General features: G+C 36.7%; 1 protein-coding gene across 2 annotated transcripts in view; it reads right to left on the bottom strand.

Moving 5' to 3' along the window:
• DPY19L3 (dpy-19 like C-mannosyltransferase 3) overlaps nucleotides 1–16,967 on the bottom strand; it is a 33,965-nt gene that overhangs the window by 7,204 nt on the left and 9,794 nt on the right. For both annotated transcript variants that reach the window (XM_088062174.1, XM_088062173.1), the window contains 12 exons: nucleotides 16,400–16,521; nucleotides 16,050–16,195; nucleotides 14,267–14,390; nucleotides 13,674–13,808; nucleotides 11,900–12,031; nucleotides 10,829–10,930; nucleotides 10,302–10,375; nucleotides 9,903–10,061; nucleotides 9,172–9,294; nucleotides 8,714–8,825; nucleotides 8,135–8,191; nucleotides 3,848–3,930 (listed from right to left, as the gene is read on the bottom strand). In XM_088062174.1, coding sequence (XP_087918300.1) covers nucleotides 3,848–3,930; nucleotides 8,135–8,191; nucleotides 8,714–8,825; nucleotides 9,172–9,294; nucleotides 9,903–10,061; nucleotides 10,302–10,375; nucleotides 10,829–10,930; nucleotides 11,900–12,031; nucleotides 13,674–13,808; nucleotides 14,267–14,390; nucleotides 16,050–16,195; nucleotides 16,400–16,521 — 1,369 coding nt within the window. The remainder of the gene's footprint in view (nucleotides 1–3,847; nucleotides 3,931–8,134; nucleotides 8,192–8,713; nucleotides 8,826–9,171; nucleotides 9,295–9,902; nucleotides 10,062–10,301; nucleotides 10,376–10,828; nucleotides 10,931–11,899; nucleotides 12,032–13,673; nucleotides 13,809–14,266; nucleotides 14,391–16,049; nucleotides 16,196–16,399; nucleotides 16,522–16,967) is intronic.

The raw sequence follows: 16,967 nt of genomic DNA, 5'->3' as shown, positions 1-16,967 counted from the left end.
TGAGTGCTGGGGACACCTGAGCACGGAGGAGCAGGGCCAGGGGTGCTCCAGCCTGTGCCAGGCATCACCCCCAGTGCTGCAAACCCCCAATGACACTTCTCTATCACACAAAAACAAGCTGTTTTTACATCTGTCTGAGTAAATGATGTATAAAATGAAAGGATAATTTCTTTTTATAGCTCTCTGCCAAGCTCCATACCACACTGCCCAACCTGCAAACAATTTATTCTCTAGGAAATGTCACTAAATAATGACAAGGACTTACAGGTCAAACTGATTTACATTATATAATTTAAATGTCATTCCAAGAAGACCTGATGGCATTTTGAACAAATAATCTCATTTATTTTTGAAGCTCTAAGCTTTCAACAAGTTAATTACAGCTGAGCTAATGGGTAAACTAAGCACTATATTACAGTGTAGGAACCTTTTCTTTACCTTACACTTAAGGATTTAGAGAATTATATAAATACTAAAGAATAACTCATTAAAAATAAAAGGGTTTTACAGGAAGTACTTGCACGAACTCTGAAAGTGGTAGTAATTCTTTTAAACTGCTAAAGAATTATTACAAGCTGGTTTTAGGAAGCACTAAGGAAGAAATGGCCAGCATTGCAATTACAGGTTACATCATTAGAAATAAAATGGCTATTTCTAGTAAAAGTCCTCCAGAGTTGAACCCTGTAGTTGGCTTTCAAAGCCGTAAAATCTGACAAGTCTCAGATTATTCCTTTACTAGTGCCTGAGTATGGTACAAATCAACAAAGTGAAAGGATTTGAGAAAAGAAGATTCTAAGGAATATGCCATGATAGAATTTTTTTTTTCCTTTAAAAGAAAATCTTTTTATTTGCAGAATGCAATATTAAAATATCACAGATTTAGCTGCAGATGATAGGCAGTAAAGCATCTTCGGTTACACTGTCATGGTTCTTTTTTTTCCCTCTGGTTTGGAAAGACTGAAAATTGCAAAAATGGAAAATGACAGCCACAAAGAAAGAACAACAAGATGCGTTTTTGTGAGTCCCAGCTTCAATTTTATGCATGCAGATAATGCTCACATATATGAGTGCACCTACACACGGTTGGTATGAACCTACTTCTCAGGCACTCGCAAGTTCATGCCTGAAATTTACTCACATGTCTGTCCAACAAAAGCCCAAGAACAGTAATTTACAAAAAAAATAGTGTAGTATTGCCTTTAAAGTCTGGAACATGCGTTGATTTCAGTGTGATTACACTTGAAAATCAGGAGTGTAAGTAATAAACTTTAAAGCTGGCTTGAAATGAAAATATAGCCATTAATATAAATTAGTATAAATTACTAAAGAAAGAACCACCATTGAAACATGGGTGTTTAATTTGCATAACCTTAGGAGCTTTTTGGAAATTTGTGGGGTTTCTACAAATATACAAATTTGCCTGCTTGTCCCCACACCTGGTTCAGGTACCGCTGGCATCCAACAATGCTCTGCTGAATCTCAGTCTCAGTTAACTTTTCCATTGTTTTGGCTGTTGCCCAAGATTTCTAAGAAATTTTTCTGTGAGTTTTAGCAACTGCTATTGAAATATTCCACAACTGTAGGCAGATTTCCCCTTTAAAGGCAGAAGACATTGCTTCTTTAACACTTACCAGGAGCAAACAGAGTAGGGAAGTTCACGCTATTGATTTGCTCATTCTACTGATATTCTTCCCCATCTCTCAAATGAGCATGTTGTTCCTGTTGTCTTAGGGAGAAAGACCAAAACTAAGAATTTTAATGTTCCTCCCAGCTGGGAACAGAGCTGTGAACTATCCCTGGAGTACTGGATTCTTGACTTTTTGTTGAAAAAAAGCTAAGAAAATGAGATGGTGGGTAGGAAAAAAAGCAGAAGACTGGGATATGCAAGATCATTATGCAAAAAAAAATTGTGCTCTGCAATTGTACAGATACAAACCAGTAGATCTTCCTGAAAATGCTATGGCAATTTTAGTGAGGGGAAGAGTAAGAAATGCATCTGCAGACACTTCACAGGGGACAGACTAATAGTTGGCCATTATTCAGATTGTATATTTGGACAAGTTAATATGCATTTAGAGTTAAGCGGACAGAAGGGTTTTCTTGTTGTGGAGAGATTGCAAGACAGATGAGTTCTTCCTAATTCACTGCTATACATGACAAATTAGAGCTTTTCATACTGAGTTTTAATAATGAATTATTAGTTCCTGACACCAGCCTTGACAGGTCATTAACTACAGCACAACTATCAAGTGTTAGTATAGTAAAAGTGTTCCCTTACACATCAAACTTAAGAAAATCTGTCCCACTTTGAGAAACTTACCATAAATTTTGTTGACTGGTATTTAAAGCACAGATAATTAACTCTTCTTCGCAGGAATAATATTTCTAAATACAATAAATTCTAAGTAAAAAAATGCCCCTCTGTAATTGTCTGTCATGACTTGGAATGAAGAGATGACAAGCACCAGTTTAGCATTCTCAGCACTAAGAGCACATGAAAAATTACTCTCATTGGAGCCAGTCAAATCCAGTTCATGGCTGGGAATAACTCCACATGCATATTTTATGTATAACTCTATATATAACTCTATATATTGCACACAGGAGACCTGAACTATCAGACATTTACCATCTTTTAATAAAACAGTAGTGCTAAATGGAACTGGCTGGTAAACATTAGTCACAAAAACATGTCAATAAGGCTGCAAAGATTCTAAATGATGGAAAAAATCATGGCCTGCTTTCAAAATAAGTCATTGAAGGCTTGTAATATATTTTACTCCTAAATTACTCCTTCTAGTTTATGGTTTAAAGAAATACAACATTATGGAGTGTAAATATGTTGCTATGGGGAGAACAGCCTGGGTGACTGGTTTCACTGAAGTTCATTGCATATGAAGGAAATACTCCAAGGAAATACTTCATACAGTTCAATATTTGATGTGGTATGTTCAGATTTACTTTCAGAATGTTTTCCTCTGTAACATGAAACCAATTTTCTTTTTTTAAAATCATTGCTGGAGTTGCAAATAAATACAAGTCCCAGGAATATCCCTGTTCAGAAACTTAACCTGAAAGTTTTTAGTGGTTACTCTATGTTAATAGAGAATGTACCCCTTCAGTCCACAGCCCTCCAGAGAACATCCTACCTGGCCTTTTTTCTCAGCATCTTCTACATGCAGTATTCCAAACTGTTTCCACCTAAAAAATACCATCCTATGCTCTGGGAGAAAGCAGAAGTGATGAGGTGGGGTTGGGATGATTGACTCACACCCCTCAAAGACTGCACCTATGCTTAGACAAGTTCAAGTTCAATTAAAAATATTTTGCTTACACTTTGGAACACATGTTGGGACTAATTCTAACAAGCAGAAACAACTTAGATTGTTTTAAAGTCTAACAAACAGACTGCAGAGTATGAATTTTACAGCACTACATCCAAGCTTTTTAACATTACGGAACTGAGAAGGGCATAGGTTGGGCGGGGGAATAAAATTATTTCACTGCAGGGGTCTATTCATGTAAAGAAGTAGCTATAATATGATGAGAGAAGCCTGACACCTCCAAATTTACCTCTTTTGGCTGGGAAAACTGTGTCCTTATGAGAGCAAAGGGATCAGCCGGTTCCCTGATGCACATGGAACACAGCAGTGATACTGAATGCAAGCACAGAGCTGCTCTCCACAGCTGCTCATACCCAACCTCCTGATAACCCACCCACCCTAACCATCCTCACAGGTCACCAGAGTTCACTGCTGAGCTGTGACAAATAAGGAGAACACTATAACTAAGAACATTAGATCTACGCAAATAGCATTTAACTGAAATAGAGAAAAAATCCTCTTACTTAATCCAGTTCATCAGCTCCACTGTGTCTGGGTCATAGAATTCTCTCAGCTCTGATAGTTCATCCATTATTCCTGGCCAGAACTAAAATGGAAACAAAATAGAACAACCTGAAGACAGAATGAACAAAACAAGTTCTGGATGCTGAAACGTATTACTTCCTCTTAGCTGGCAAATAATCTTGTCCAGCTCATGGACACAATTGCAAGACACAAATGTATCTACCTACCCCTCCTAGGAAGGAGAGGTGACTGTCACTGCAGGATGCACACACAGTTTCAGAGTTTGAGATCTGCAGCCCCTGCCACATGACCAGCAGGACCAGATCTGCCCGCTGCCAATGATGACAAGAGAAGGAAAGGCCCCAGGAATTAACATTAAGTTTGGAAAGGAAATATAAAACTAAATAAAAAAAGGTAGGAAATCTGTAGCAGAAGTAAAGGTTATTAGATGTGCTGTGGATTCTATTAATGGTACTTCAGAAGTTTGCATTAGGAGAGAGCCACTGAAGGCAAAAAGAAAACTGAATGACAACAACCCATTGACCATTGGGGGAAAGCATTTCAAAATTTACAACAAACAAAGAATACCTAAATCAAATCTGGAGGAGAGAAAAAAAGGATTGAAACTGATTCTGAAAAGCTAAACCCTCCTGTCCAAAAAGCTGAGGGAACAATGATTTATTAAGGGTTTATTGTTTAAGCCAGTGAATATTCCAGGGCAGGAGGGAACAATTAAGGAAGATAATGACAATGCTAATGACAGATTGCTGTGCATCAGTCTTTACTACAGAGGATGTTACACTGAAACCTATTCCAAACCTGCTTTCTTTAGATAATAATGACTGCTGGTTTGAAAACTGAAACACTGCAGTAAAAGTCTAAGAAAACCTACCTGATAATCTAAAAAGTCATTAATCATCCATTTATATAATGCTCATCCAAGAATTCACAAGCAATTTGAATGTGGTGCTGCTGAGCCCCTTAGCAAACACAGGCATTCCATCACTGAAACTGTAATTACCTGGCAGGACTGGGGGCAGGGGCGGTAACTGGGCCAACAAAGACTCTCACCAGTGTAACTTCTCACTTAAAACACTTGTTCAAGTACTCCTGGCCTCTACCAGGTGGAGCCATGGCAGCATCACAACCCTGGAGAAGCTCTGGGAAGTACAGCAGTACAACAGATGTATTTCTGCTTTTCAGAATCCCCAGAGATTAGTGAATTCAGCTGTTGTGAAAGGAGATTGTGGAGTCTGATAATGAATAAAAATTTCCTCTCTTCATTACTAAACTGCCCTGGATAGCTACAATTCTGAGAGCTTGGAGTCCTTCAGAGTGGAGACAGGAGAAACAAGCTCTGCTTTGCTTTCCAGGCAGTGAACCCTGCCCTGTAACCTCCTGAGGAACAGTGGCACAGCTCCCTGCTCAGTGCTGGGGTTATTCCATGACATTCACTCTGGAAAGGTTTTTTAAGTCACAGCACTGGAAGTTTTGAGTGAGTACAAGCAGTTTCCACTGCAGGAAAATTTTGTCCATGAGGCTTGCTATTACCAAATTGAAAAATTTCCAGGTAGCACTACATTTGATTAGTAGAACCAAGAGAAAACTAAGGTACTTCAGGAGCTCCAAATACAAGAGAATGACAAATAAAAAGTAAAACATATGATAATATGGACCTGTAACACTGACAGAACTTTGTCTTCTGAATCAAGTATATGTCAGATTGAGAAAAAGTCTGGTGACACAGAAGAGGATGGAAAGAACAGATGGAGCACATCAGAGATGCAACAAACTGCTCAGAAGAGTGAGGGAAATGTGAAAGAAGTTTTCAACTTGTAACAGTGCTTGTCTCTGGGGTCAAAGTCTTCAGGAAAAGAAACCAGTTGGTTGTCAAGTGGCTTAAATTAGCCCAGAACTGAAGCTGTTCAGTACAGCCAAAGACTGCTCAGACCACGGGTATATGTTGCAATATGGGCTGTAATAAATGTCCACGTCTGGAGCAAAAGGACTTGGCCACGATGAAGATGAAAATGCAGCTGGAGAAATAACAGGAACAGAATTTACTATTAGAGAGAAATCAAGATTATTTGGCAGTCCTTGGAATTAGAATGCTCAAGCTTAGGAGCTCACCTTAAGTACCAACAATTTATTCAGGAATTATTGACATGTAAACCCACATTGATGAGCATTATTGTGAAGTTACAATGAATGCAGATAAAGGTGAAATCTACCTACAAAGTGTAGGAAGTGAAACATAAATACTACTTGGTACTGCTTTATATATGTGCAGTGTTATCTGCAGCACAGCAAAAGTAGGCACCGAAATACTTCAGCATTTTCACTTTATCTGAAAGATGTTTGCACTGTAATAATATAAACAGGAGTAGAGATGTCTTACAGGTCTCAAAACATCCTGTACCTGAAATGTGAAAGAAACCCAGCATTGTAGCTGCATCTGCATCTCAATAAATTATTGTTCAAGTGATGTATTTGGGGCTGTAGTAACCACATGCTTCAAAAGAGGCTTTCATTAGCTTATTCAGGATTAAGTTAATAATCCCATAAAAATCCTATTTTGAGGAACTGCATTGAAGAATAGCTCTTCTGACAAATGTAACAGATAATGAAACACCAAACTGCCCTCCTACAAATTCAAGAAAACCAGTCCTGATGGCCAATTAACTTTGTGGTGTACAGACAAACTGCCCCTGCAATCTGAGCAGTCAGTGACTGAACAGATAAATTCTTGTCTGGAAAAGAGGAAGGTAAGTAATTCTCTGTTCCAGAAGTCTATTTCCAGTGTCTGTTTATAAGGTCTTAGAGAGAGAATATAAAACCACATTCTCACAGAAGCAATGGGTACTTTCTGGATCTCTCTGTAGGAATTCTTGTCTGACACTGCCAGGGCACCTGAGACAAGAGCCTTGTGGGTCCCTTCCAGCTCAGAATATTCTGTGATTCCCTCAGGCTTCTCATCAACTCTTTCAGCTTTGCAGAAAAGACCCACATAGAGATCCACTCTTCTGGTAGCTCAACTGCAAGAACTGACTCAGGACAAAAAAAACACTGAAAGGTGATAAATTTCTCATTCCTACTGAGAAATTTTAAAAATAGTATTTTTAATGTCAATAAAAAATATTTCCTCTGTTTAGAAGAAACACGAAAATGATGCTTTTCAGGCAGACTGAGCACAACTAATGACTGCTCTAAAGTCCATGCAATCAGTGGTTTCTGTTGACTCCAGAATTGAATCTGACAGGATTTAGGAACTTTACATCTGCTCATGAATAGTGTGAGGAAAATTATTCCTACTGAACTGTCACATTAGACTATTGGAATGTCATGCTCTTGGTATCCCCTATGTCAAAAGAAATGGCACTGTCATATTCAGAGATGATGAAAATGGTAAATGACTTCCTAACATCCCAACAGTGGACCAAAAAAAAGTCCTTTAATAGAACAATAAGACAATTTAAGTGAAAAATTAAGTATTTCTTACTTTTTGTTTCAGAGGGGGCAATGCAATACTGGAGTCAACTCTATTAGCAGCTTTCTTAACTGCTTCATTACTGCCTTTTGAACTGTAACAATGAAATTAATCTTGTGTTTTTCTGAAGGGATTTAACAGACATATTTTCATCTCAGACTAGTTATTGCAGAAACAAATTCTCCATCAAAACAGACTGGATTTTTTGTCTTTGTGACTACAAGTTAAAAGAATGGTTTGCCCATTAAATCAGTGTTCTAAATCTCACTGCTATGACAGACTGATAATCTGGTAGATGTTATTGATTTAGGTATGTTTCATGCATTTACATTTAAGTGTTTGACAATAATAATATTCTGTTTCTGGAACAGACAGAAGACAAACCAGGTACTTGACCATTTAGTAATTCTGTACTTTTAAGCTTATAAGGCACAGCAGTAAAGATTATGATTATTTCTGCTCCTAAAATAAATCATTACACAATGTGATAATCTGCATATTATCCACAATTTAGTTAAAAACAAGAGACAACTCCCATTTCCATAAAATTATGCATTTAAATAACACCTTCTAATTACACATACAATCAGATAAACATCTGTATCTATGAACAACTCCTCAAGATCAAATAAGCCAAACTGATCCTTCACAGACAATTTCAGAGGCACAGCTATCCAACTTTTTAAAATTCAGTTACAAATCTTCTATGTAGTTACTAATAAGACAACACCCTTCTAGGAGAAAGGAAAAATTTCATGCAACTAAAAAATGCCAAAACATTGGGAAAAAAAATTCTTACCTTAAATGAAATGTACAGTAATGTAATTATTGGTACAGAATACTTAATCACCTGTGTCTATGAGAAATTGAAAAAAAAATTGGTTATTTTGATGATACATTTAATAGAATTAATTTTTAATGTATTGATATCTGAAATATTTAACATGCAGTAGAATTTAATATATTGAATTTTAAGCCCATATTCTGATTTTATTTTCAAGTAAAACCCTAATTACAGACCCATCACAAAAGATGGATTTATATATTTAAATCTGTATTCTACAAGGTAGAAAACACTGTCATTCAATATAATTGACTGCAAAGATCTTCTCAGACTGCTGATGACTTCTTAATATGGAGACTTTTTCAGTAAAATTGTGGTTATTTTTCATACCCACATCTATATTGCCATCTAGTGTATTCCAATGGAATTGTTCAATATAGAAACCAGAAAATCTGTTTTACTTACTGAATTTATGCAAAGGTAAGGCAGAGATACCTGGTTTGAGAGAACTACAAACAATATTCATCCCTGAGCCTTGACTAGGTTTAACCCAGTTCAAACCCCAGTGGATGAAATGCTGAGTGCAGTGCTCACCCTCTGGGATGTGTAGAGATGGAGACACTTCAGGACGAGTTTCCAAACCTCCGTACTGCATAGGCCGAAGGATGCAAATACACACATGTGGGATGTCCAGAGGTACTTCATCCTGGAAAAACACAAGCTGTTCATCATCATCTGGAGCTCTGCAAAGCTGCTTGTGAGACCAATTAATGTCTAAAGAAATTCTGAACAGTTTTCTTGGACTTTCAGGCCCCTGAAATAACTGAGTACAGGACTGACGCTGCACTTTGATACATGCTCCTGGGAATGTCTCTGCTCCAAAACTTCCATACTTTATGGCAGAATTTTGGGAAATGCCTCAGTCTATAAGTAGAAACACAGCAGGGAGAGAAAGTTCATGATCCTATCAGTTTGTGGTCAACATATTTTACACTCTTAAAAAATATACTCAACCATCTAAACAAGGCCTTAGTAGAATCACAAAAATATACCTCATTGTGCTTAATGCCAGACATCCAAAAAGAACCGTGTGAACTAAGCTGTAGGCAGCATCAGGCTTCAGTGTCACTGTATATTCTTCCATTTTTGCCTTTAACTGGACTTGATTTGAGCCACTATTTGAAGAATAAAGCAGTGTTATATTAAGTTCTGTAACATGTTTCATAGAATTATCTGCATTTAAAAAAGCACCAAATCTTTCTGAGGCCACAAACAACAACCCACACAGATACCTCAGAATGCCACAGATCAGCTCTGGGACCTGCCAGCAGAGATGCAGTTATAGCTCCTGCTCCTTCACACAGACCACAAAGCTCAGCACAGACTATTCCTGCTCATTTCTGGGCAGCTTGAGGACAACACCTGGGAAATGTGATTTGGAGTGCTTTGCACAGGGAAAATGGGATGAACTAAAGAAACTAACATAGTTTTAGATAAAGACATCCTTTGTCTGCTTTCCCTCATCCCAAAAAATGCAACCATTATACAAACTGCAAAACTTCAACAGCAAAGAACTTGACTAAATCTAGGGAAGGATGCTCCTCTGTTTACATTTTTAGCTTCAAAAGGAAGTTACTTATTCTGTCTGATTTCTCTGTCACACACCCCACTCCTCAGTAGCTGTACAAAGCAATCCTGTATTTGCTGCTGTGTTCACCTCCAAGTTCCTCAGCCAGCTGAAGAAAATTGACAAAAATGTGAATTATCTTAAAACTGTATTTACCTGAGGTTTCGAAAGGCAACAATTACAGCTGCTACTGTCAGAAGGAAGAGAACAAATCCATAGACGTAAAAAAGTAATGTACTGGAAAGTCTTGAAAAAGTATTTAAAGGTAGTAACCCAAAGGCTTCTTCACAAAGATACAGGTTAGCATCAAAATCTCTAAAAAAAAAATAAAGATCTTTGTCCATCATGTATTTCATAACTTGATGTAAAAATGGATCAAAGTTTCCTTTTTTCCCCAAGAAATTATAGTTACAGTTGTGTAGATTATTCTTAGGGCAACTATGACATAAACATGAGGTAAAACTGTGATTTACTGCACACATTTGAAATAAGAACAACCCAAAGGCTTCACTTAAAGAAGTCAAACAAAAAAGTAAAACTGCAGCTAAATCGTACCTTGTTGCTCCAAATCCAAATTTCGCTTTCAGGAATTTGAATATATGCTCATCTGACTCAAGATTAAGAATTTTCTACAAAGTGGGGAAAGAGAAGAGAAATTATATTTTAAATATCAAAACTGTCACACAGTAAACAGCCTTTTTCATCATTTAAATATAACTGTAAAGCAACACAGCCTTACTAAAATTGGTGCTTCCCAATCAAAGTATTCAATTTTAACTGCATTCATTGAAAAGAAAATTCAGTGAAAAACTTTGCAAATGCTCAAGAGTATAGATCTACAACTGATATTAAATTATAGGTGAGCTTCAAGTTAGCACCAATTATTTGGTGTTAATTTATGAAGTTTTCAAATCCATACATCAAAGATTAGCAAAATGATCTTTAATTTCTAAAATGTATTTTCTGAGATGCAGAGAAATCTCACTGCAGTTTTTATTTAATGCTATTCCTGTACATGGTTAACAAATAGCTTTTAACATAATACAATGTGCAATTTTTGATATTAAAAATTATTTGCCTACCTTAATGGATTTATTTATTAGAAGAGTCAAACACAAGACTAGTAGAACATGGAGAATAAGTTTCCCAAGTCTACTAAGGAAGCCACCCTTTTTTAGGTTTTTCTACAAAGAAGAAAACATTAATATTTCAGTCCTTTCTTTTTTTTTTAATGTATTTGGATCAAAAGCATCACAGGCTATTTGAAACAACTGATCTGCTACTCCTGAGCAGCACCAAATTTGGATTACTCACGTAAGCAAAAATGGATACAGAACTGAGTAGCCAGAATAAATATATACTTCTTGCACAATCTGAAGGGACAACTCATAAAAGCTTTGATCTGGCAGAGTTTTGGAAGCAGCCGAACAGCCTTTCCTTGGCAGCAGCCCTATTGTACTTACAGAACTTACTCTCCACAGTATTGTGTGCCTTTTGAAATGCCTACTCATTACACCTTCCACCTGAACATGGCACAGGTATCTTCTGGCTCTGTCAGTTCACAGGACTTTGAGCAATTTTCCAGTTACAAGCTGCAGATCCAGAAGAGTGCTCAGAGGCAGCTGGGAATAGGTGCACACAATGGGAATGGTGCTGTAAACTCCTTCATTGTGTCACCAATGCCAGAATCAGAAAAAAGAGAACTGTAACTACAGTAAAAAATCCCTAATCTTTGAAAGAAACAATGGATTTCAGAAAGCTGAACTTGACATGAGCCTAGTTGTCCTAGTTTTACAGATAATTTTGTTGGAGGCAGATCCATAAATTCAAGCCAAGTCCTGCTGAAACAGGTGTAAAGTCCATTTATTCATTTTTTTTTTCAGGATCCAAACTGCAGCTGGCACAATCATTAATGTTAATAGCAATCATGGAATTATGACGTCTGATGTGCTTGGTTAAGCTGCAGTTAGTGTAATGGAATTCATTATTTGATCAGGCAATGTTTGGGTTGGTGTATGCTATAGTAATTTCTCTAATTAGTATTAGCAAATTAAAATTATAATGCATCTAAATTACTCATTCACACACAACAACAAATATATATATATATAAATACTCTTTATTTAGTACTACAGAAATATTTTGGTACCTACCTGGATTGTTCTTGCTATTAAGACAGAAATATTAAAACTTATTATTAATGATCCAAGAATCATAGAATTGAAGAACTGTAGGACACAGACCAGCAGTAATCCAGAAACCTGAATGATATAGAGCCATGTAACCTGTAACAATAATGAGATTTTTATGTCTACAAAACTTAACAGTCATAGCTGCTTTTCTCTGAATATGCTCCATAATTTATTTCAGCATCAATTATTTTTGCAAAGAACATATCATCTTGCAGTAAATCATTACATGTAAAGCCATTACTGTATCCTTTTTACATTTATGTCCTGAACTACTTAGATTAATATTTTATGCCCATTTTATACTTAAGGAAGCCTGATCCTATAATCAAGCAGACAAATCACTGCAGTTTGAGGAAAATATTAATTACTTAATATTTGGAAGATGTTTTTATTTTCTTTCATCCAAAAAGTGCTTCTGTAGCCTCTGTGATGTCTTTATGACCAAAGAGTTATGGCTCAGTGCAGCTCAGCAATCAAACATCACCTGCTTTCTCAAACTTTTCAGTAATAATTCAGTATAATCCCTTCCAGGTTATGCTAAATCATTATCAGTGTTCAGCTCAAGGTAAACACTAAATCCCAGCTGATTTTCTGACACAGTGGTACCAAAATGTACATTTTACCTCACACAAAGACCCGAGTTCAGTCTTGTATTACAGCAGTGGTGTAAATCAGTATCAAAGAGCCCAACAAACTCCAACAATTCTAAGTAGTGTTTTTTTGAAAAAGAGTGCAGACACACTGGTGTGGTGAGTCTGTTTTGGAATAACTCAGGATGAAATTGGTAATTTGCTGACTTTTAAGGTAGATGACCAGTCACATTAGATGTTGACTTCAGCTTTCAGTTGCAGATAGAATGAAGAGTTCAGGAACTTACAGTAAGCCACATTTATCTTGATATGCAGGCACCACACTCATTTTCAGTAAAATTAATACAATCAGTAAGGTTCAAATTTAAAATGAATTTACATAAATTGCTCTTCATCCTTCTGTAACCTTTCTTAAAGTTAGAACCTTTTTCAACCAGTGCAAGCTTTCACCATGCCTAAAATGATCCTGGTAGAATTTCACAGCAATGCTAACATCAAAGAGTGTTTTCATCTTCTACAGTACTTTTCTGTTTTGTAAGATTGACTGTCAATGATCCCTGACCTTCTTAGTAAGACTTGTTTTATTTTCTGGCTTATCTAGCTCAGCAACACAGCAGGGGCAATGCTGCTATTTCATGGTGAGTGGCAATGCAGGCAAGACAGCTCCTTCTCAGCAACCTGGTGTTCTGCATCCTCCTCCTGTGTACAGAGCTTGGCCCTGACTGACAAACGAGGATGCACAATGCTTGAGGAAAAATTCACACATTGCTTTGAATTCAGCTCACACAGATTTCCTGTGGTCCTTTTTCTTCTGGCAACTTCGAGAGGCCATGCTAAAGCTGTGGTATCAGATCAACTGTTAGGATGGCGTTTGGAAATATCAAATAGTGTCTAAACAAAAGTAGACAAAAATGAAATAGACATAAACTATGTTAAAGTGAACAAAAATCAGAAATAGTGTTGTTTTCATCATTCACTTTTACACTTGCAGGGTATATGCACTGTGATGACTTCAAAGCACCAGGCACACTGTATAATTTTATTACTCTGGGCATCCGGGCCACTGGTTAGGAAAACATCTTCACAACTGTTGGCTTTATGAAGGCAAAGAAACAAAGGTAGGTTATTTCTAAAGAGAAAGTTACCTTTGCTGTGGGAAGCATGTCCAAGCAGTCCAATATGAATAGTGCCAATGCTTGTATCAGCATCATAAACTGGTTAAATTGCCAAGTCAGGCTAAAGAGAAACGTTGCTATGAATACAGCCATGAGTGTGAGTCTCTGGAAGGAAGTTATTTTTATTTTACTTTATGGTTTTCTTCCTTAAAACACAAAAAATCAAGCGAAAAAAAAACCCCAACAAACCCAACCTTAATCTGGTGTTATTTTAAAACCACTTTTAAAACACTGAATTTTCTAACTGCAATAACAACTTGGAGGATAAGAAGCATTTTATTAGAGTTACAATTTCTTGACTTATGCCTGCCTTTTACCACTGTAATACCATTTTCAAGAAAACAGTGAAATCTCAGTTTCAGCCCCCAGACTAAAATGCAATACCTGTTTTACTGTGGTATAAAATTATAATGTGGTATAGCTGTTACTTGATCAAAATGAGGAGTAGTGACTTAAGAACTGCTGGTCAAAGAAACTGTATCACCCATTTGCTTTAATTCTTGCAGATCAGGGCAGCTTCCTGTTACTAAGTTTATTGTGTCATACTTGTCAGAAATACTCACTTCTTGAGCAGGCTGTAAATGAGTTCTGAGTAGGTATGTGATGGCTGCTATCTGAACAGCAAAGAATGGCAGTGCCCAGTTCTCCCTTAAAGGAATGGTGAATTCCACCCTTGTAGTATCTACCCTGTACAAAACAGAGAGTTTCACACATTTAAAATCTAGCAAACACTTGGTGACAGACAGCTTGCAATGACAGACATCTTTGTGCTATTTTAACTCCTTATTTATAAAAATGGAGGCTCTACACTCCAGTTCCTTTAACACACCTGCCTCTGAAAATAAACCACTATGAAGGTTCTGCAAGTTATCCATTGTTTCTGCATCTCAAATGATGTACTTCAGCTTCACTAACATGAACTAAACTATGGACTACATCTTATCCATGAAGCACAGCATAGGGCAATTTAGAAATGATAAACACACCTCAAACTAAAAGCACTCCTAAAATCCAGCTTATGGATTTCCACACCATAGATAATTTACTTAATTTTTTGGTTTGCAAATGCACATGTAAGAATATAAACAGAATACAATTTTCACTGTGATTCCAGTGACTTGAGTTTGAACACAGTTTAACTGCTTATGAGCTTTTGGTCATTTTTTGAAGCTTTTAAACATAAGAAGTACATGATGGAAGAACTCCCCAAAGAACAGTAATTTGCAGAACCTGATTTAAAAGTTAAAAACAAAGAATAATTATCCTTCTCCTGTCCTATCCTGGTGTAGAGAAAATATCTGCTAAAAAGGCAAGTAAGCAACATATCTGAGAGATTCTTAGCTGGAGGAAGAATGCATCTAAATAGAGTTACTCAGTGGCCTCAGATGTAATTTATCTGGACAGAAAGTCTTTATCCAAATCCATTCCATGCACTTATTATATTGCATAAAGGAAACAAGCTCTCATTGTTCACCAATCATTAGAAAGATGGACAAATTTGCTCCAAATATTCTGAAAATGGAAGAGATGACCCCATGAAAAAAACGTGTGAAATACTGTACATTGCTTGTGGCTTTTAATTACTTTTATATTTGGAGAAAGAAACATCTTGCCTCCATACACCTGTAATTACTCTGTAGTGGATGTGCTTGCAGATAAATTCCTTTAGAGCTGCTCATTAACATATCAAACGTTTCTGGTAGAACCAAGACTGTAGTTTTATTTTCTTTCTGTTTACAAGCCAATGTCACCAGTGTTAACTCCATGCCAGCAGCTTAATTCTGGCATAAAGCCAGTTCTTGGATTTTTATCTCCAAACTGATAATTCTTCAAGTGATAAGGCACTAGAACAGCTACAATTACCATGTTTTTTCTCTGAGGCTTAGTGCAGGAGATGGCTACAGGAATAAGGGGAAAGGAGAAGCTGAACTTCAGAGGAGCTGAGGTTGTGGAAGGAAGCCCTGGAGGCAAGTGTGGGGCAGTGATAAGACATTTGAAGGGCTCTTGCGCAGATGTCTTTAACACCTGAGAGATCCTAGGCTGGAGAAGACAGAGCACATCACCTGGAGCTCCAGACACATCTGAAAGATGTAGTCCACTTTTGGAGACCAATTTAAAACAAATTTTCTACTCAAACTTCCTGAACCTTTAAAAACCCACAACTCATTTCTGATTATTTTCTAATTATTTTTTGTTATTTAAACTTTTTTTTCCATTTTCTGGCTAATTGGAGAGAGGCCTTATAGCTTCATGTTTTGTCCAATTAATCATGCATTTAAAGCTTTAATGCCTTACCTTTAAAACTAGGTACAATTTTAGAAAGATTGAATGTTTAATCTCACTTACCTGTTTGTAATATACCAGCAAGCTGCCAACAACCCTGAAAGCCATGTTCCACTAAGAAGCCAGCTTGTTACATACAGAGCAATGACATAAACTGCCTGAAGTCCAAACAAAGTGTAGATATAAAAATAAACAGGCTCTAGGTATTGCTGTAAAACACAAGAACACTGATGTTGACATTAAAACACTCATGGAGGGGGGAGTTATACTTAGTATGAATTAGGTTTTGCTTTTACAAATTAAAAAGATATCAGGAATGTTTCTAATTAGAAAATATCTACAAAGGGGAGCTATGATTCACTGCGCAATCTTCATAATGCACTTACAATCTAAAGCCATAAATAAATGCCTACCTGAATTGGAAGAATCCTATACAGAATGCTGAGAAACACCTCCTGGTAAACATTCATTCTTTCAAGTATGTTAATTGTCCTCACAGATTCAGTTTTATTGTCATATACTAAACCATGTAAACCTTAATGATAAAGAGAAATTGAAATAGGAGATTGTCATTTTCCTCCTCCATCTTCATTTGAACAGTGAATAACTTTTTCAAAGGTATTTTAGGATCTCTCATCAGAAACTGCAAACTTTGAGTCAACGATTCAGAACATATTACCTCTGAATCAACATGACCTTCTGAGGTCTTCAGCTTCCCTGCTTCAAATGTGACTCACAGTGCTAATTCAAGTACTATATATTTAGTAGTGTATAAAACATTTATTTTTATACTTCCATCCCCAGCATAGAATCCGTGGTACATTCTGGATCCTGAGAACTGTTCTTGGCACTACTTTAATCACAGGTGAAGTTAATACTGAAAAATGTGTAGTATAAGCAGAATTGCTAGGGAGCAACAGCTAAATATCTAGAAAACATGAGACTGTCTGAGAAAGCCCCATCACTGTATATGATTCCCTT

The sequence above is a fragment of the Pseudopodoces humilis genome, chromosome 14, assembly GCF_049639895.1.
Source record: "Pseudopodoces humilis isolate 2021_Gansu_Grassland_sample_001 chromosome 14, ASM4963989v1, whole genome shotgun sequence".
Classification (NCBI taxonomy): Eukaryota; Metazoa; Chordata; class Aves; order Passeriformes; family Paridae; genus Pseudopodoces; species Pseudopodoces humilis.
Note: the sequence above shows the minus strand (reverse complement) of the source record. Positions and strands in the feature narration are given on the sequence as shown.